Source organism: Ostrea edulis, chromosome 1 (genome assembly GCF_947568905.1).
Source record: "Ostrea edulis chromosome 1, xbOstEdul1.1, whole genome shotgun sequence".
Lineage (NCBI taxonomy): Eukaryota > Metazoa > Mollusca > Bivalvia > Ostreida > Ostreidae > Ostrea > Ostrea edulis.
In genome coordinates this window covers 52,828,011-52,850,871 of record NC_079164.1, presented here as the reverse complement: position 1 = coordinate 52,850,871, position 22,861 = coordinate 52,828,011, and the positions used below count along the sequence as shown (strand labels likewise).

General features: G+C 33.7%; 1 protein-coding gene across 1 annotated transcript in view; it reads left to right on the top strand.

Moving 5' to 3' along the window:
* The window catches only part of LOC125650237 (fibroblast growth factor receptor 1-like), a 46,514-nt gene extending 25,011 nt beyond the window's left edge, over window positions 1–21,503 (top strand). The window contains exons 9-14 of the mRNA XM_048878364.2: window positions 6,280–6,433; window positions 7,171–7,281; window positions 8,618–8,687; window positions 11,574–11,764; window positions 12,245–12,382; window positions 13,949–21,503. Coding sequence (XP_048734321.2) covers window positions 6,280–6,433; window positions 7,171–7,281; window positions 8,618–8,687; window positions 11,574–11,764; window positions 12,245–12,382; window positions 13,949–14,053 — 769 coding nt within the window. The 3' untranslated portion in view covers window positions 14,054–21,503. The remainder of the gene's footprint in view (window positions 1–6,279; window positions 6,434–7,170; window positions 7,282–8,617; window positions 8,688–11,573; window positions 11,765–12,244; window positions 12,383–13,948) is intronic.
* Window positions 21,504–22,861: the final 1,358 nt, after the last annotated feature.

Below are 22,861 nucleotides of genomic sequence, written 5' to 3'. Positions count from 1 at the left end.
GAGTAACCCACAAAATCCACGAACATCAATCCCCCACGAACAATGATGATACCACAGTATATGGAAATTTTGTAAAGGAAATCCTAATTTCTATGGATGTATATGATCACATAAAAATGGCCAGAAATTGACAATATTATGATGTCACACACCAATGGTTACTATGAACTGCTGTGGTATTTGATGGTCTGGTGATATTTCTTGCTTGGCGTGATCATATATTCCAGCATACCACTGGCAACAAGATAATACGAGACTAGGGAAAGTTGCTAATCTTAGTTACATATATCTCTGAGCTTTCAGAAATTTTGAAAAGGAAAGCAGTTTTATGAATAAGCCTTATTACCCCAAACCCTTTTTATACAGTACAGGCAACCCAGAATCATCATTTATGGCATTCCTGCTGTGGGAAAAAGCTAACATGGTATTTTAGCGGTTACTCGGGTAAACCACGTTCTTATCATGGGATGATTTTCAGCTACTTGTCCCCTTCATGTTAACAGATGCCATGATAGCTTTCATATTTTGATAATTAATTTTTTGGTTCATTTCAAGAAAGTAGAATTTAATTGTCCTTATTGAACTTTGAGACCCCATCATCTAGGGGGCGTGGCCATCCCCACCCACACAGTAAATCCGAGAGAGAATGTGTGTATCCCCAAATTTGAGCATGTTTCATATAGTGCTTGCAAAGAGGCCTTATTCAAACCAGAAAAGAAATGTGGAAATTTACATATGATAGCTTTCTGACATAGTGCAGATTCAAGTTTGTTCAAATCATGACCTCCAGGGGTAGGGTGGGGCCACAATAGGGGATGAAGGTTTTACATGCAAATATATAGGGAAAATCTTCTTCTCAAGAACCACTGGGTAAATTTTTTTTTACGTTTTTATGAAAGCCCCCTGATATAGTGCATAGTTGCCAACTAACCCGATTTTGTCGGGTTACACCTGATTTTTTGACCTGTAATCAGATTATTTTTTATGACCTGGTGGGTCATACCTTTCACCGAATTTCCGGGTTTGGTTCGCGTGTGTAATTTCCAGTTTGCAACACAAGATTGGATCTACGTAAACAATGCCGATGGTCATGTACGTTACAGATGAGTTATCAAAGCAGGTGTTAACAATTATCTGCGTGTTGTTTTGACAAATCGGGGATTGAAGTCATTATGTAAAATGGCTTTTACCATAAAGAGAACCTTATCAGGGTCAGCAGACATGCCAGCAAAAAGGAAACGATACTTATGTACCTACCAACAAATCTGGAAAAACTACTTTACATGGATAAAAAAAAATTATTGATTGAGGACAGCACGAAGTCCATTGTGTAACTCGCACTTGCCTATTAGGTCTGGATCTAAATATAATCTAACAACACAAGCCAAACGCAAAATCATGTAAAATGCCGTTACGCATTATGACCAGATTTTTTGCCCTCTTTTTGCATGTTGGAGGTTGGTAACTATGATAGTGGGCCACAATAGGGGATCTTTACTGCAAGACCATTCATATGATCCAATGGTATGTGATCTTGTGATCTTGACCTGGAAGTTTGACCTTCTTTTAATAAAAATCTGACCTATTCAGTATCTCCTGAACTTTCATATCATGTCCTTGGACCTTGTGACTTAGAACTCAAGAGTTTGACCTACTTTTAAGAAAACATTACTTTGTAAGCTATAAAGTTTCCTGAACTATTTTAGTTAGGGCTTTCTTATTTTGTATACAGATTCTTTATGGCAAAACCTTGTGACACAATGGCATTTGATCTTTTGACCTTGGAGTTTAACCTACTTTAAAAAAAACTGAATTATTTAATATTTCCTGAAGTCTTTAAGGTAGGGCTTTCGTAGTTTGTATATAGATTCTTTATGACTTTGTTATTCTTAGGTGTTTGACCTTGTGACCTTGAACAATGGCAGGGCCAAAGTGGCTCAGGTGAGCAATGTGGCCCATGGGCCTCTTGTTTTTAACAAATGATGTATATTTCTTAGTGATCAACAACTGACTAATTGAAAATCATAATTGATATCTGTTACAATTACTAATCAGCCTGTTCTGCAGATTCAGGGGTTGCCAGATTTTTTCTGACTGCTCTCAGATTTTACTCTTAACAGCATTATTCATACCTTCATAACCATGAATAAAATCTGATATACATGGTGGGAATAGTTTACGAAAGTCCATAAGACTTCATGAAAAAAATAACTGATACAGGTTGCTTCTTATTCTATGGGTCATACACCTAGCTGTTTAGAGGTCAAATTTATTACAACTGGTCATAGATGAAAAAGTTATACTACAAGCATTAAAGAATGACTGAAATTAGTGGTCATATTGACTGATTAACTTCATTCTGTATAATTTCATTTCAATCCGAAATTCCCCAATGAATCATTTTTATTGCATAAGTTTTAAATTCGCAATATCATGAACAAGAGGCCCACAGGCATTATCGGTCACCTGAGTATTAATAGTTAAAAGTATCACTATAGTCAACAACTACGAGATCTTAATAATTTTCCTGTTCTGCATATGTAAGCTAAATTTTCGATCAGTAGCAGTATAAATGTGTTCATAAAACAGAAATGGCCTAAAAAATCCTCATACTGAAGGCAGACTTTACATAATATATGTTATATTCTAAAAAACTATATGACTGTTTTGGACCTGCCCAAGAATCAGAGCCCTGGGTTTGTGAAATTCACAAGCAACCCTTTCTGCTTTTCCTTAATATGCATTTAGTTTTTACATACATCTAGTATCATCAAAATTAAAGAAGAAATCTTTTAATTGATAAGACATTTATTTACTACAGGTGACTCTCGATAACTTGAAGTTCAAGGAACCTTAATAAAACTTCGAGACTTCGAGAGATCGAAATTCGGAAATTGAAGGTCCGCTGGTATGGTTCAGATTTTACAGTAACTGGAAATGTATACCAACAAGATGATATGATATCGTTTTGACATGTTTTCCTTCATATTCGTCAGATATAAAAATAAAAAACCTTATTTTGCATTGATAAAAACATTTCAAAAATTATGTATTTATTTGTTCTTTAATCATGCTTACATAGGCATATAAAACCAAGTTCCGATGACGCTTTACTATCGCAAACTAAACAGAGCACAATGCTATATCGCTTTACCCAAAGCAAAAATTCTAACGAATGAGTAAAACGATGTTAGAGTAACTTTACACAAAGAACAGAGTCGAGAAATTTAACTGTCTGTAGATCTCTAAATTATGTATAAAACTTACTCTCTCGTTGTCACGTCAAAACAAATCATAGATTTTATTTATAGTCTGAATATATATACTTTTAATCATCACGACACAAAGCCCCAGTGCTAGGTGTAAACAGACCAATTAGCCAGTTATATACTCAAGTGTGTCACCTCCACAAAGAAGCATGGGCGATGTTTCAACTAAACACCTAATTACCCCTTCGGCATTCGACAAAATCCAGGTAAGGCCCAAGCGGAAATTATTACACACTTAGGTAACGGTGGGTATACGCTACCACCACTTCGAGAGATCGAGAGTGAAAAACAATGAAATGTGTTTTACAGGACCCAATTTCACTTTGAGAGATCGAGAACTTCGAGAGATCGAAGTTCGAGCCATCGAGAGTCACCTGTATGACCATTTTGGCCCCATCCTGATACCAAAGCCCCTACACCTGGGATCATAAAATGTAAAAGTTTAGTAAAGGGCCACTTGCTCCTTCGAAATACCCATTTAGATTCAATTTAGTATCAATAGCGTTAAAAATGTCAATACATATACCGGTAAACACTATGAATATGCCAAGTTTGGCCCTGCCTTGGAGTCAGAACCTCTACCCCGGGGATCACGGAATCTGCAATTTTGGTAGAGGCCTTGATCTGCTTTACATGACTATGCATTTGGTTTTTCTTACAGACATGTGATTGTAGAGAAGGTTTTTGAAAATTGGTGAATTTATGGCAGTTTTTTCCCAAACCCTAAGCTTGTGGGTGCAGGAATCTTGAAATTTACATTTTGTGTCCCCCTTGCCCCAAAGATACTTCATACCAAATTTTAAAAGAATTGGAAGGGTAACTATTAAGCACGGTGGCACAAAGGAGACACAGATGTCAGATACATGTATGCACTTAGATCCTCCGTGGACTTAAAGGTCTACCTCGCTCAGAAAATCAAGACTTCAGAGGTGCCTACAATTTTAAAGGTCCACCGTGTTTTATTTTAAAACATTTAGTTTACGAGGTGGATGTTCAAAAAATCCATTTTTCTAATTAGTTACTATAATTACTCAAGTTTAACCAAAATTATGCAGTTGTTTCCCTTTTTTTTTATTATCGTCAATTAATATCAATTTTAATGGAAATTGATACGAATAGATATATGCAACTTGAAAATATAAACTCGTCTTTGAGATAGACGGTAAAACAATACTATTTGCTGTGGTCTTTTCACTGCAAGGAATTTTAATTTTTGATCACGATTTTTCAATTATGTCCAATACAGCGGGAAAAAATTGTAAAGTGTTATGTAGTGGGGAGGGGGGGATATATCACAAATTTAAACATCGTGATAGAAAATATTCAAGTTCCTAGTATTTTAACAATTGTGATTTACAACCAGAATAAGCCCAAAATATATATATTAACCTATGCGTCCATTTTTTGTGTATTACACTGTGATTCTCATAACGTCAATATCATGACGTTATATAGCTTTTCTGTTGAAAAACAACACAAAGTTTAAACGACTGTAAAACGAAAACTAGAAAAGATATAGTTGTAAAATAAATTGTTCTATAACCTATAAATCCTAGAGCATTAACTGCAAAAGTCTCATTTATTTTGGCGAAAGGGCCAATTTTAGTACTTTGTGGCTCTGGTTCTTTCAAATATTAATGCAAAATGGATGGTGCACGACGACAGATGCTGACCATGCTATAGGTCACCTAAGTTACTGTGCAAATCATTTTATTAGCTCAAGTGAGTTTTTCTGATCAAAACTTTCCGTTGTCCGGCTCAAGTGAGTTTTTCTGATCAAAATTTTCCGTTGTCCGTCGTTGGCGTTATTGAATTGTCATTGTTGCAAACTTTTGACATTTTAATCTCCAGAACCACTTGGCCAATTTCAACCAAACTTGGCACAACGTATCCTTGGTTGAAGGGGATTCAAGTTCGTTCATATGAAGGGTCATGCCCCTTTCAAAGGGGAGATAATCACTAAAATACAAAAATAGGGTGGGCTCAATTAAAAATCTTCTCAAAAAACAACTGGGCCAGAAAATCTGAAATTTAAATGAAAGCTTCCTGACATAGTGGAGATTCAAGTTTGTTAAAATCATAACCCTGGGGATGTGTTGGGGCCACAATAGGGGATCAGAGTTATACATGTGAAGATATAAAGATTTTTAGGGGATCAAAGTTTTACATGTGAATATATATAGGGAAAATCTTTAAAAATCTTCTTCACAAGAACCACTGGGCCAGAAGAATGGAGATTTAAGTGAAAGTTTCCTGGTATAGAGTAAATTCAAAGTTGATTAGATCAATGCACCTGGAGGTAGTTTGGGGCCACATTAGGGGATCAAAGTTTTACATGCTGATATACAGTGTATACTAGGAAAATCTTCTTCTCCAGAACCACCTTGCCAATTTCAATCAAACTTGATACAAATCATTCTTAGATGAAGGGTTTATTCTAATGATGGGCCAATAATTGCCCATTTCAAAGAGATTTTCACAAAAATAGGGTGGGGTCATTTAAAAATCTTTTTTTTCAAAATCCACTTGGCCAGAAAAGCTGAAATTTACCTGCAAGCTTCCTGACATAGTGAAGATTCAAGTTTATAAAAACCATGACCCCTGGGGTTAGGGTGGGGCCACAATAAGGTATCAAAGTTTTACATGCTGAGGGAACCAAACTAATTGTCACCAAGCATCCATAGAGGAAATTTGTTGATATGAAAGGTCATGCCCATCTACAAGGGCATATGATTATTAATGAATTTGTAGTCAAGTTAATAATTAAGTTTGATAATCCATGAATTTTCAGTTGTTACCTTTGAAAAGCTTTTTCTGAACCAAGTGCTGGTATTATGATAGCTTTGTTCAAGCTTGTTTATTGCTAGGAACTGCTTCTCAGGTGAGCGATGTGACCCATGGGCCTCTTGTTGAAAAATAGAAAAATCTCACAATACAATTGAAATGAGATTTATTCAGAGTTGATGTGAATGAATAATTTTTGTGTAATATATTTTGTCTATCCCTGTAGTCGCCAGAGACATCGTTACATAGTGTCTATGATGGGCATCTGCACAGAGAACCGATTTCCTTATATTATATCAGAGTATGTGGATGGACAGAGTGTCAAGTATTACATAGACAATAGATCAGAATCCCTCACTTGGCCTCAGAGAGTTAAAATAGTAAGTAGTTATCAATTTTTAAGCATACCTTTGACAAATATATGAGAGATGATCAGATCGTTCATAAACTACAGTGTAGTTGTGTTTTGATAGAGTTTATTGTGAACTTTGATTCCCTTATGAAAACTGATCTGTCTTTGAATATATCAAAACCTGCTCAGACTTTGTACACGCCCTATCACTGGTGACAGAGAGGATGGATGCTTCCAAACTGAATTTTGTAATGATATTATTCTGTTCAAGAAAAATTGTTTCTATTTGTCACAGGATGAATGGTTACATGTTTTAAGAATCATTATTATACATAATTATACACTGGCCACAGCAGATCAGTGGTAGAGCATTTGCTTCAAAACCGGGAGGTCGTGAGTTCAAGTGCTACTTGTGCCATGGCTTGTGTGAAACCTGTAAATATAAGATGTAAATGTACATGTATGTAGGTTTGCTTAGATCCGATCCGTCCCAATATTTTCTCAGAGAGCTACATTTCTGCAGCTATATAAAAAAAGGAATCTTCAGTATGTTTTCAGTTTCTTGTCTAAATTCATTTTCATACAGGATTTGATATGTCTGTTTATTTATATTTTATGGATAGATTTTGCCCATAGTGAAAATCAAATTTCGTGAAAAATAGGTTTTATACAGGATTGTGGATCTGTTTTTTAAGCTTTTTGTTTGTACAACATTCTCTTCAGATAATAGAGAGATAATTTGATGAACTCGTGATTTATTGACAGTGTATGCAAGCAGCTGATGGAATGGCATATCTACATTCATTCAAACCACCCATTCTTCATCGAGATCTACGATGTGCCAATATTTTCATTAGTAACCATGATGTTGTCAAGGTAAAGTTAATGTGGAAATGAAAATTTTACAAGACTAGTTGTGGGGTATACTTGCAATCACATACATAAGCCAACTAAGTTCAGGAAATAAATTCCTAACGGACATGTGCCAAACCTTGATCAATGACTACAAGCCTGTCGCACACTTGTGTAGTAATTATTTCTTGGCACAGAACATAAGAAATACACTGAACAATAATAACAATTTACGCTGAGCATTAATTACCTGGAAATAAACATCTGTAAGTAAGAAAATGCAATAAAATCAATTATATAGGTTTCATGTCTGCGTACTAAATCATGAAAATTTGTTCCCAAGGACAAAATAGTCTGTTATGGAACTTATTCAAGAAACAGTCTTTCCATTATTTATTAGTCAAAAGCTACAAGAGGCAAAAACAGCACAATAAATTTAAGATGAATCAATGAAACACATCCTAAACATAATCAATGACTAGATAATGAAAAATATTAAAAATGACAATTATGTGACTCCATAGTTTTCCAAAACTTTATGCAATAATGTAATGTAATATGCTTAACTGCTTTCCATACTTTTTTTAATCCACCAGTGCATTATGACATTGCATTCTTTACATCACATAAAATGATATTTAATTCAACCAAAATAACAAAAGCAATAAAGATCATATCGTACTGACAATATGTTGTCGAATATTATGTTCATTAATTACAAGCAATGCAATATACAAATCCACACACCACGTGGAGAATGGGTCATGTCAACAATTCGACAACTATAGGAAGAAAATATGCATAATATCAATATGCATTCTTATGAATACTAGAACTGCAGTTTAAACAATTACATGAAGTTAAACGTACATGCACTCACACTATGGTTCTGCACAATCGCACAAATCATGAGGCTGAAACTGTTCGACTCTGGCCGACTTAACAAAATAACAATTAATTCATTCATGAAATGTTTCTTAAACATCACATAGTCAATCTGTGAAATTTTGACCCTGTAGAAATAAGGTGATTGCTCTATAATGAACTTATATTTATATTGATGTGGAATTCATTTCATGTAACCATTTTTGATCAAAGTTTAGAATTCTATTCTTCTGTGAAGTTAACTTGACTCAGGAGAGCATGTGGTGCATTGGCCTTTTGTTTTATCATTTTATCATCATCATCGGCATTTTGATTTAACGTGCAGGATTAGGTGCATCTTCCACAGCAGTGGGCTCCCTTCCAGGTAACTGGCTTGCTGCACGCATGGCAGATCTAACATTTGACTTCCATGGCCAAAATCATTTACAGACCTGCATTTCCACTTGACATTCTCAAATAATCTTGATTTTTTTAGGTGGCTGACTTTGGCCTTATAAAATTGATACAGCCACTTAGAATGCTTTGTGATCAAGAACAGTGTTGTTGTAAGTTCAATTTTCATTTTATAATTTTTTTTAACTCACCTGAGCTGAACGATCATGAGAGTTATTCTGATCATAATTTGTCGTCCATCTATCATTTTTAAACTGTAAACTTTTCCTCCCATTTTTATACGCCTGTCAAAGACGGGACATATTATGGTATGTCGCTGTCCGTCCGTTTGTCTCTCCAGACCTTGTGGGCAAGATACAAACCAAACCATAAGCTCCAGAATATTATAACATAGTATATTTGATCACCATGATGAGAGGAAGATGCCTATTGTTTTTCAAGGTCAGAAGTCAAAGGTCAAAGTTGTAGTATTACTTAGTAGGAAAACCTTGTAGGCAGGACACAAACCGAACCGTAAGCTCCAGGATATTGCAACTTGGTACATTTGATCACCATGATGACAGGAAGATGCCAAATGTGTTTCAAGGTTAGAGGTCAAAGGTCATGGTTGCAGTATCATAGTAGGAAGACCATGTAGGCAGGATACAAACTGAACCGTAAGTTCCAAGATATTGCAAGTTGGTATATTTGATCACCATAATGAGAGGAAGATGCCTATTTTTTTTCAAGGTCAAAGGTTAAGGTCATAGTATCACTTAATAGGAAAACTTTGTAGGCAGTATACAAACCGAACTGTTGGGGCTAGGCCTGTCAAACTTAGTACACATGCACTTTATGTCAAGTGGAGGATGCCTATTGTTTCTTAAGGTCAAAGATCAAGGTCGTAGTAGCAGGATACAGACCGATTCAACGGGGGCAAGGACCATCAAACTTGGTACACATACGTCTTATGCCAAATGAAAATATTACATGGAGAGTACATAATTCGTCTTGTTTTTACGATGCAATAAAAGTATGTCACACTCTGATGATTGCTGATACTACCTGAAGCTGAGATCTGCAAATCATGGTGTAAGAAAAACGCCCTATATTAGCTTTTCACGGGCATATCATGTACCGTTTGTGGTACTCTTGTTAATTATTTTCAAGAAGCTTTTGGCCAATTTCAACTAAAATTGCCTCAAAGCAATCCTTGGGTGAAAGGGCTTCAAGTTTGTTCAAATGAAGAGTCAATTGAAAAATTTATAAAATGGGATGGGGGTGTTTTAAAAATTTTCTCAAGAATAAAAAAACCCAGAAAAGCTGAAACTGGTGAGAAATATTGCTAATATACTGAAAATTTGCGTTTGTTTGTACCTTAACCTCCACGGTTGAGTCAGAACCTTAATAGCAATTCAAAGTTTAACATTCATTATATGTAGGAACCCTTTAGAAAATCTTCTCAATAGCCACAAGGGTACAAATTGACAAAGTAGCATGCAAGCATTTCTGTGCTGTGTACTATCAGGTTAATGCCATGACCCCAAGGCCAGGATGAGGCCGAAATATGTTCAAGATTCAACATTGGTTATATATAGGAAAATTCTGGAAAAATCTTTGAAAATCTTCTTTTCAAAAACCGCATGTGTAATGATTGTTTCATATTCAATTGCAGGCATTCTCATGCAATGATGAAGTTTTATATTTTATATTGCCATGACTTCTGGGTTCAGATTGGGATCACAATAGGGAGTTCGATGTTGGTTAAGTATAGAAACAATCTATAAAAATCTTAGTCTTTAGAATCTTAAGAGTACTACTGTCAGACTGTCAAATAAATATGCTATCTTCTTCATGTAAGTGTACTTTTAGATTCTTCATGTCATGGTCCCTTGGGCCCGGGTGGAGCTACACTGGGTTCAAGTTTAATATTTGTTATATATCTTTTCAATAGATTTTGAGTTTTCAAGATTTTTAAATTCCTATGCAAACAACCTCGGACATGAAGCCTAGACTGAATTTGTTCACTCCAGACCTCTTGGTGCTCTTGTGAGTGATGTGGCCTATGGGCCTCATTTTACATTTACGATTCCGATGTTTTTGCCTTTGATATCTCTAAAAGATGTAATGATAGCCATTCTATCATGAATGTGTTGTTTACCTACTCCTATTGTTGGTGTCTTTCCAACTTGCAACATATATCCTTCATACTGTGAATTTCAGAGGCAGTTCTGCGGATGAACAGGAGTTTAATTTCATTCATAGTTTCCTGAAAATAAATACCATGAAGGGAATCATGAAGTAATTCAGCTATTGTGTATTTATGTCTACTTTTTATATCTAATTGTAATTCAGCTATTGTGTATTTATGTCTACTTTTTATATCTAATTGTAATTCAGCTATTGTGTATTTATGTCTACTTTTTATATCTAATTGTAATTCAGCTATTGTGTATTTATGTCTACTTTTTATATCTAATTGTAATTCAGCTATTGTGTATTTATGTCTACTTTTTATATCTAATTGTAATTCAGCTATTGTGTATTTATGTCTACTTTTTATATCTAATTGTAATTCAGCTATTGTGTATTTATGTCTACTTTTTATATCTAATTGTAATTCAGCTATTGTGTATTTATGTCTACTTTTTATATCTAATTGTAATTCAGCTATTGTGTATTTATGTCTACTTTTTATATCTAATTGTAATTCAGCTATTGTGTATTTATGTCTACTTTTTATATCTAATTGTAATTCAGCTATTGTGTATTTATGTCTACTTTTTATATCTAATTGTAATTCAGCTATTGTGTATTTATGTCTACTTTTATTCGTGATTCCCATTCTACATAAAACAAAATGATTTGGTTTTTTGCAACAAGTGCTCACAAGGGAAGTGATGCTCACAGATGTTTTTTGCACATGCATTATAAACATTGGTTTACAGTTCTAGTACAGTATAGGATTATTAATCAATGACTGATATATGAATGATTATAAAGCTATTGCTTTATGACAAAATCAAAGTAATGATACTTTCAGTATGTTTATATTATAGGTCAAGGACAGTTCAGTGGCTGTCCCTCCTCTCTTCGTTGGACAGCCCCGGAGGTTATACAAAACCCCAAGGCTCTAGAAGCAAACCCAGACTCACCCCATACTATTTACTCAGATGTGTACTCGTTTGGAATGTGTATGTGGGAGCTGGCGGTGTATGAGGACCCGTTTGGAGACATCACAGAACAAGAGGTGTGCACTAGTTGTCTACCATGAACAACTTTGCATTATCATAATAAGAAATGAAAACGAATGCCATGTTTGAATTCAACAAATCCAGATGTGGATTGAAAATCACATTACCGCATTATAAAACAAACACATAAAAAACTTAATCTTAGTTTTGTAGTCTTGTGACAAGTCAGATTTTGTTGTTTTCTTAAGTAATAATCTAATCTCACTGTGAGATAAGTAATGTGTTTGTTAAGTAAGTAGTCTCACTGTGAGATAAGTAATGTGTTTGTTTAGTAAGTAATCTCACTGTGAGATAAGTAATTTTAGTAAGTAATCTCACTGTGAGATAAGTAATGTGTTTGTTAAGTAAGTAGCCTCACTGTGATAAAAGTGATGTGTTTGCTAAATAAGTAGCCTCATTGTGAGATAAGTTAAGTATCAAGTCGTTGTACATGTGATTTTAATTGTCTATTGACCGAGTATCCTGTTTTACACCAGGTGATGGAGATTGTGAGGCAGGGGACAAGACCTGATTCTTTACCCAGTGGGACATCAGTAGAGATGTTGCCACAGTATAAGGTGCTCATGCATACCTGCTGGAATGCTAATCCTGACAATCGGCCCAAGTTCACACAAGTAAGATTTCCAACAGGAATTAAGGAGAAATGCTTCCAGTGTTAAGGATATTCGTGACATTTCTCTATGATGTATAATTTTTCAAGACATTTCTGGCACAATTAACTTGCATCCTATCTTGTTTCAACAAATGAATTAGGGTATATTACCAGGTTTGTTTTAGAATTAACAGATTTTTATAGTTCCTGGTTGTGACATGTAAAAATGTGAAGTTGAGCTCTTAGATTGTATATATGGACATTAGTAAGTTATTGTAGCAAAGAAGGGATAGAAAAAAATCTTTGGATCAATCAGAAATTGAATGGGGACCCTTGCATTACTAGATAGGTGAACGAACCTGGCCGATATGCGGAGTATGGTAATATTACTACACTAAACAGGCCGATATACAAAGTAGGATAATATTACTACACTATAAAATTTAAACCTATTTCAGAAATCATACAAGAACTTTTCATACAGAGGAGATGAAAATAATGACAGAAACGTCATATATGACCTTGACATGTACCAATCTTCATCTAATTAAAGCTTTCTGAGAGCGTAAATATCTCTAAAAATGTGGAATGATTCTGTCTCTAACCAGAGCCATCACTGAATAATTTATAAACGGAATATCAATTCACCTCATACCCCTTCAACATTACTAATTAAATTTAGATCTCTGTTTACAATTGGAGCAAATAAAGATCCTTGATCAGAAATGGATCAATATACCCTTGAAATATGACTTAAATGACTTGTATGGTTTATAACTAATTTATAATAATTTACTGATTATCAGGAGTACTAATTATTGTTTATGGATCTACATAATTAAATAGATTTTGGTCAATTTAAGCTCATGGATGATGTCTGATGAAGGTTTGTAAGTCATTACAGGTTATACAAACATAGGTGTTAAGTGGAAACATTTTCATCTATTCAAGAGGAGCATTCCCATTTTACCAAACTTGCCACAAATTTTCTTCATTTGATGGAAGAGATATGTTTTAAATTAATTGAGGAAATTTTCCTTCATGGTCAAGCAAATGTCTGATCGGTTGAGACACTATTGTCATCTCCAGTCGCCATATTTAGTGCTATAACATTATTCATGCCCTGTTCCTTTTTTGGAGTGAGCTGTATGATCACTGACTCTGAGCAATGGAAAATGATTTTGCCTAGTTTTAATTTGCCCAAAGCTATTTTAATGAATTGTTTCTCCGTCCTAAGCAGTGAATAATTTCACTACCTTTTGTCAGTTACTAATTGACATATATATGTCATATTATCTAAGCTTTTATTTAATTAAGGTATTTATATGATAGATTTATCATTATTACAGTAAACTTGACCTGAATTAAAGTTGGATCACATCTCAGTCACAGGCAAGAATCATTTGATCTGATGTTCTTTGTCTGTCAATTTGATGTTATCCGACTCTTTGGACCAAGTTATTCGTGTACCAATATATAAGTACATGTATATTGTTATTGCTTTTATAATCATATTTGCTCAAGATGAGCAGTGACCATGTTGTTCATCTTTATATACCTATCATCTGCCTTACAATTCTTTGAACAGGTTGCCACAAGGTTAAAAGAAATTCTGTCCCAGGCAAGGACATACCAAAAGAATGTTGTAAATAAGAAGAAGCAAGCCAGCAGTTCATCTGATCTGAAATCTTGATATAAAATTATACTTTTATATTGTTCAGTTGTAAATGTACATACAGACAGTGTTAAAATGTTGGAATTTAGATGTGCTAATTACATGACTTCATGAGGAAGGTAAAAAAAAACACACCCCAAAAGCATTGGAGACTTTATCATGATACATGTATAAGGTTATTGTATGATTAAAGAAAAGTGACACACAGGATATAAAATCATGGAGGTTGAATTATGATGCATCAGTATTAAAGGGACTGATTCACGATTTTCCCCAAAATTTTGTTTTTCACTTTTAATGATCAAAATCTACTGTCTAATGTGTTTGAAAGATTTCACATGAAAATTAAGGTTATACATTATCACAGAAGCTCATTATAGAGAGTTTATTATTTGTTTTGTAAACAAAGATTGCGGTATGTTATTGTTTACGAAATTTTCAAAAGGAATGGATGTCGATCTAAGTTTATTATATCTTTCACATTTCAAGCATTTTTGGGGGTAAAATGTGTCATCTAAAAGTTAAAATTTGTGACTATGGAAAATTAAGATGCATTATATTACAAAATCAATAGTTCACTTGTTTGTTTGTTTACATATAAAGACTCGAGTCTTTGTTTACATACCACAGATTTAAGGCTAATATATAGCTTTCATTCTTGCATTTTAAAGGTAAAATTTTGGCTGTCAACATTAAATGAGTTATATTTTTAATGTTTAACATCAAAAATGAAAAAAATATTTTTATCGAAAATCGTGAACCAGTCCCTTTAAAGAACATCAAGATTATTTTTATGCCCCAGTAATTGGAGATTCGGGGTCACATTGTTTTTGGTCTGTCTGTCTACAAAAACTTTTGAATGGGTGGTGATAGGCCTTTCATATTCCACATGTGTATTTTTTGTGACAAGACCTTTCTTTGGGTACTAAAAATACCTGGCTCTTGTGGTTTGACCTACTTTTGAAAACTGTTAACCTTGGCCATTATCAACTTTGCTACTTACAGGGGCATCAGTGTTTCATAAATACATCTTGTTTTGTTTTTGTTGTTGTTTTTTTTATACATATATTTAGTAGAAATTAGATATCCACACATATATGATATGTACTGATGGATTATTCATGGTGAAATTAAAGAGTGATAAATCAGGTATTTCTGTCAAGGTGAAATACATGTAGACTGACACTAAATGAACTGCAATTTTCTTTTTACTTTGGAATAATAAATGCATAAGTTCAGAAATATGTTGACATGCCCATGTACCAAAATTGCCTTACTTAACACTGTATTCTGGGAATTTTTTTCCCTGTGTTATGAATTTACCCTTAATTAAGCATTTATTGTACTTGAGGATAATTAGTTAATCCAAATTTATCCATTCAGGATGAAGTTAAGATATTATAACAAAGGTGAAAAATTTCTGATAAACAGTATTTATAGTGCCTAAAACTGCATGCACAATTTAGTTGTGACAAATTTATTTAACGCCATTATACCACAGTTGTTTGATATGAATTTAGGAGAGTGTTTAGAAATAGTTATCTGTTAATCTTGTACATGTATTTTATATAGTTTGATTGTTATCTCTTTGTTAGGAAATTTTTATCTCCTGTTACTTTACATTTTAAGTTTTTCGAGCTCTTCCATTGTGCAGGTCTAGAGTTATGCTATGGTTTAACATTAGACTTGCATGTTAATTTGAATGAGTGTAATGTAATTAAGGGCAGATAATTAAAGGAGATCAATAAAAAATCCTGTTACATATATGCAGTATGTTTATTGTTTATCATGTGTATTCCTGATAATGTACTTGTTAATTTTTATGTCCGAGTGCTTTGTTAAATAAGGGGGTTATGTTTAAACTGTCACCCCTGGTTTGGAAAATTGTTTAGTTATCTATTATAATTAAATAAGTATGCTCTGAAATAGTGAAAATGAATATTACCATGTGCAGCATATTGTTTTGATAGTCAGTAGATGTATGTGCAGTATACTGTTGCTCAGATTTGCACTGTAAAAAAGAAAATTGAAGGGGTTCCGAGAACGTAAAGCAAATGTATTCAGATATTGAAACGTAGCAAAGATGATCTAATTTTAAATCTAAAAAGACAATTTTATTTTATCCAGAATTCTCTGTCTTTACAAGTGAGTTTTTCTCATGGAAGGATATCTGGAATGAATCTGTTCATTTTTGATCAATTAACTCAAATTATGAATGTAACATGTCGTTTGCATTATGACAGTTTGGTTTATGAAGTGTTAGCTACATGGCCTCCCTACATGTAAGCTTTGGGTATAGTGTTAGACACATGGCCTCCCTACAAGCTCTGGGTAGTGTCAGACAAATGACCTCCCTACATTGAAGCTCTGGGTAATGTTGTACACATGGCCTCCCTACATTTAAGCTCTGGGTAGTGGGTTAACCCTTTAGCTCAATAAGTGGAGCAGTGGACTGTCATACCAGAAGTGTGAGTTTGATCCTCAGTATAGGCAAATACTTTTGTGTTAAATTTGGCACCCACTTTGAGACCCAAAACAATTTTTTTTAAAGAAATTTCAAACATTTTAATAACAGTAAACAAACCTGTCTCTAAATATTTTACCACTTTAACTAGTTTTGGCTAGATTAAGGGTTAAAGTCTTTCCTTTTTCAAATCATGCCTCAGCATGACCACACCATTTATACAGGGACATAATTTGAAAATAGGGTGGGGGACAGTTTATTACCTTCTTCTCCAATACTGTTAGATCAGGAATGACAGCGCCTGAATATGTAATATTTTTAGATGAAGAAATCTGTTTGTTCAGATCAGGGTTACTATAGGGGTAGCGTGTACCCAATATGTCAGAGAATCCAAATTTTTTTTCTGTATAACTGTACACAAAAAATGTCTTTGATGCGTAAAATACTAAACATTATTAAAAAGGATCTTTTTTATTAGTAAGAAATGCTTTGTTGCCTAAAGGCTTAATTACGAAAGAACGATTGAAAAGTTAGAGCAAAGCAAGTGAGCGTGTGGCTCATGGGCCTGTTGAATTTTTTGATATTTTTTAAAGATATTTTAATATATACATGTAAAATATAATTCAGACAAAAGTTGTGCCTTTTTGAATCATTTATTTGCAAAGTCTAGCACTAATGTTGAACACATTTTGAATATGGTGTATTATATTTAAGGGCATCATGTACAAACCATTTAGAGTAAGACTCGTAAAGTTATTTTTTTAACTTTAAATTTTGAGGTGACTTAGAAATGGCAACAAGGTACAATAGAATAAAATAGTATGAACGTTTTATTAGGAATTGATTACATACTAGTATTTGTGAATCTGGTAGAATTATTTTATTATACCGTTATCCTGTAATTTCAGAATTACATGCACAGTGTCAATTTACATAAGTACGTTTTTAAAAAACTTCTGGTGGGAATCCCTTACTGGCTGTAATCATTATCTGCACAGAATAGGAGACACCTCCTCAACCAATTTTTTAACTAGGTGAAAATTGATTTAGTAAATATTTAAAAAACATGAGAGTTAATATGAAGCTACATGCAGGAAATAGCATCATGCATCTACATTTGTAATCCGGTTTTACAATAATACAGAAAAAGGTACGTAACATTTAATGTTTCACAACTACCTTTTTGGTCGAACCTGTATCTTAATCATCTTTTATCAACCATCTTTGTTATCTGTCTGCTGAAATAACCTTAAATATATTTGCTATGAACTTTTAAGAAAACCATGAGCATCTAAAATACCAAAGTAACTTTTTATATTACCCAGTACAACAAATATTTTTTATCATTAAAGCTATTTGTATATAGGCTTAAAAATCCATTTATGTTGTGGTGTTTTTTTATCGTATGGTCAACTATGAAAGAGGGCGGTTGCTGAGTGAGTGTTTTGTTTAGCCATAAATTTATTTTGATTCCCAGTGAAACTCTCAATCTCCATACTAAAGAACACCCCAGGTACATCTTAAAATATGTTGTTATATTAATTTGCAAATGGTCTTACTGAAATGAACAATACTTTAACAGATAGGACCTGATTTATTTACTGTTTTAAAATTTCCAATTTTAAATTGTTGTCTTTAAAATAATGCTCAAGTAAAAAGTTTGTTGGATTTAAAGTATCTACCTCATAAACTGAGGCCTAGTTCGATCATCAACTGTAGTAACTGGAGTTGAACCAGAGTACAATCGAACTGCCTTTGGTTGAAACTGGAAGGGATGTCACTGCACATGTTTGGTCTACCACACAGCAACCTATGCTTACAGAATGGTGAACTTTGGTAACCAGACATGTGCACTGAAGGTCCCAAAGCAAGCTAGGCATGCGCAATGAAGTTTCCTAAGTCTGCCAATGAACAACTACTATGGTTGATGATTGAGCTAGGCCTGAATTATGTGAACACCCTGTATAACATATAGACAATTTGTTTACACATTTTAATGATTTTTGTGTGCAGAGGAGCAATTTTTTTTCCTTTTGACTGAAATTTGTTTCAATACATTAAAGCAATATGAAGTAGAGTACATTTTGTATGCTAATTATTCAGGAATAGCAATAAACTTTCCACATAGAAAATTATAAATTGAAAGACTTTGAAGTTGGGGAATCTTTAGTTATTGCTCAGTATACTGTACTAAGCTGTTTGTGTATATTTCCCCATACAAATGCATGTTAACCTGCATGATGAAGTGATTTTCAATAAACATTGATTATTTTTTGACATTTATTGTGCTAAAAACAGGGAATAGTGTACAGACAAATTAATGTGTGTTATGATAATCATTGCAAAATAGATGTAAAAAAAATAATCATTTATTACTTATACTTACATTTTTTTCTTCAATGAAATGGTTTAATTCTTTGAAATTTACTGCTTACTGCATACATTTATGTGAAATCAACAGAACATCATCAGCTGACTCAGCCTTTTCTATACAGGTTGCCTGGTTCTACAACATGAAGAGCTCAATATCTATCTGTGCAATGTTAATTAAGTCCCAGTGTTTTTCCTGGTGGGAGTAACCCTCATTTTTATTGTAGAATAAAATACAAAGCTTGCTGTGTAGTTTCATGGGAAAGTACCGCGGACTGTTTAAATAATCTGTATTATTTTGTATTTTACATGTATGTGAGATTGAGAAGTATATTATAATCAAGATAGTGCAATATTTTGAAGTGATTGTAATATACTGTTAACAAATATACTACAATGTTAATGATGAAATTGTATATGTATATATTTTAATCTTTTCTGATGAAAGTATGTCTGGTCTATGCATGTCTGTCAGTCAGTCAATAAACTTTTCACAACTTTCACTTGTAGATTCAGCTTTGTTCAAATATATGATTTATGACCTCCCAAGACCCAGGATTACAGAAAGGAGTGCAAATTTTTTTTTAAAACACTGGAATAGCTAATGAAGAATCTATTCCAAAAATTGTGACTGGGTAAGAGTTGGGCCTAAACAGAATGTATTAATAGAAAAAATTTGTCTGTCAAAAAAAGGTGCATTAGAGCACTGCTTTAGATTATAATCTAATTAAAATTAGATGTTAGATCCGCTCGCGTACTCGCATACATTTGAGAAGCGGTAGCGGATTCAAAACGACTAATTTTAATTAGATTGTTTGTGCTTTAGAAACAGTGATAGAGTGACCCTGATATAATCTAAGTTCTGCAGCAATCTAGATCCTTGCAGATACACTAAACCTCTATGGCCTCTTGAATATATAATGATTATCTCTCTTTAATTTGCAATGCTAAGAAATGTCCTACTCAGATCTTGACATATTTAAAAAGTTGTACTCAACATGCAAATATCATCAAACTAAACAGTGTCGCACACACAAAATGAGCAATATGATGAAAGAAATCTATGGCAAGCCCTTTTACTATTTATTTGAAAAATAAGGTATCTCTTTGAATTAAAGAGATATCTATTAAAGTTTTAAAAAAATGTTTTATTTAAAGAGGTATCTCTTTAAGTTAAAGAGATATCTCTTTTTGAAAATTTAAAGAGACATCTCTCTAACTTAGAGATAACTCTTTTTACATTGATAGAGAGATATCTCTTTATGCTAGAGATGTATCTCTTTCTCTTTGAGATATATCTCTCTAGCTGTAAGAGATATCTCCCAAAGAGAAAGAAATATCCCCCTAGTGTAAAGAGATATCTTTTTTAGTTAAAGAGATATCTCTTGTTTAAAGACATAGCTCCCTAGCATAAAAATATGTCTCTCTAACTTGCAGATATCTCTACAACCAATAGAAATATCTAGTGTAAAGAGATATCTCTAGGTTAAAGAGGTATCTCTCTTATTTAAATAGATATCTTATTTTACGAATAAATATTAAAAGGGCTTGCTATAGAAATCACTATTTTGCTGAATGATGTTATAGGTTATTCAAGTATTGATTCGAGTTTGTAAACATAATATGACCTTGGGTTCAGGGGAGACCACAATTAGCTAGGAGCACAAAATTTACCTAGGAATATACTACCAGGGAGGGATTATTTCTCAAAAAGGAAACAAAAATTCTAAATCTAAAAGAGTTTGGGGAAATGATGTGTACTAATCTAAGTTATGTAAGACATGTATAGTGTGCATTTGTCCAATAAAAGGCTTGAGGGAGGGAGGGGCACAAGTGGGGTCCAATGTGAGTCCTAGCTGTTTAAGAACCGATGATTTGTGAGCTTTCTTACCCATGGGTCTCTTGTAATCACTAATGAGTTCATGATGACATCATATTAGACATACTTCCATCCTTGGGTCTGCAAACACCCCCACCCCTTTGTACCAAAATATATATGGTTTAATTACCCTAGGTTAATGGCATGAAAAATAAGCTTCAGAAATACTTAACCGATAGAAATGACATACCAGTGACTACAATTTGTCATAGACAGGTGCATAAAAAGCTTCCAAGAACAAGTCTTGGAGGACTTGATTAAAATAATTATTCCACCTTTGGTTATATACATGTATCCACCATTTTGATCAGCCGGGTTGGAAGATTTTATTTTGGGAGAACATTTTTTCATATGGTAACGTTTATTGAGCAATTCACTTTCCAATTTTTTGTAATGGTGTGTGTTTTGATGATAGAAACCAAAAATAATCCAGATAGTTAGGTACAACTGTACTTCAAAACGAAATTCTTGAGGGAAATAGCATTGGATTTTTGTCTTGGTTGAAAAAGGGAAAGAAACAGAACTAATTCTGCACCAATTTTAAAAATAAGACTCAAGCACCCTCATGTACTAAATGGTACAATTAATCAATTGTCCAATGATGATTGAGATTTTACAGTCACAAATATGTGTTCAAACTTCATTACCATTTTAAGAGCATTGTAACTCAGGTGAGCATTGTGGCTGATGGGCCTTTCATTCCAAAGCTTTTGTGTGACTTACTGGAGAATTTTTTAAATAAACAAGTAACCGAACACAATCTTTTCAATCATTATGTCTCTGCTGTATCGTGAAGGGAGATGTGTTTTGACAATCATCAGTCAGTCCTGTTTTTGTCAGTGCAACTCCTCTGAAACCACTCAATAGAATTTCATGAAACTTTGTAGTTCATAATGACATAAATGCGCATATCTGCAGGAATTTTTATATTTCTGGGAGTAATGCCCTTTTTGAACTTAACTTGGCCTCCATCAGTTGTGTTCTTGTCAGCACAACTCCAAAATTGGCACAAGATTGCTCTTTTGATAAAATCTGTTATCTACTCAAAAGTTGGAGATGGCTACCATTTTTCAAGATGGTCCCCATTGAACATTATACAATTATTGACTGTTTAGCAGGGAGACATAGGTGCCCAAGGGTGATAACCATACTCAGACCTGATAATTTGTAATATGTCTCCCTGCTAAACAGTCCATAATAGTTTTATTATCCTGAAGAATCTGAACTTTAAAAAAACCTATCACATATTTATTGACTTGTAGATATCTACCATATACATGTATTTATTTTATATAAAACGTCAACAAATTCGTAACAACTTTCTCTGGAGAAAATTTGATAAATTTTCAGTAGTTTTTGAGGGGTGAAATCAACTGCATGCACTATTTTGTTTTACACTTAATGTCATATGCAAAACACTGAGGTTTGAGAAAGTTAAACGAGAGAAAGCTTTCAATTGTGACGTCACAGTAGAATAATGCAAAAACATAACGTCAAACATAAACATTTCAAAACAAAAATGCAAACATCAAGTGAAATGCAAAACTGCATTAGAATGGGAATATTTTTCTTCTCAATTGTTATTTGCGACCGTTAATGTTGATGCTGAAATTAATGATCCTGCATATTTTCAATTCTTGCGCTTGTGTTGTTAGAATTCATCTTCTAAAGGGAGACAACAAAGTTGTCACCCTGCATGTGAGGGAGACATCACAAATTGTCTCCCTTTACATGACCAGCTCGACGAATCAAATTGACACCATTATTCTGAAGGATAATAAACAGAAATATTGCATTCCACAATGAAATCAGAGACTTGTCCTAATTAGATGACCACAGTGTCAATTCATACATTTTGACTATCCGTATGTAGAATATAAATTTGGAACTTATTCTCCCTCACTCCACCGTCTAATATTCTGCTAAATTAGACGTTCATATTACGTTTGACTCACTGACCCAGCTAAAATGCATTGTACATTGAGGTTCAGTACGCACACAGATATATATATATATATATCATATCCCTATACACAGTTTCCAAACCTCCAACATCAATGACCCTATCATGTAAATATCCGATTTAGATTCAACAAGAAGCATAGATATAGTT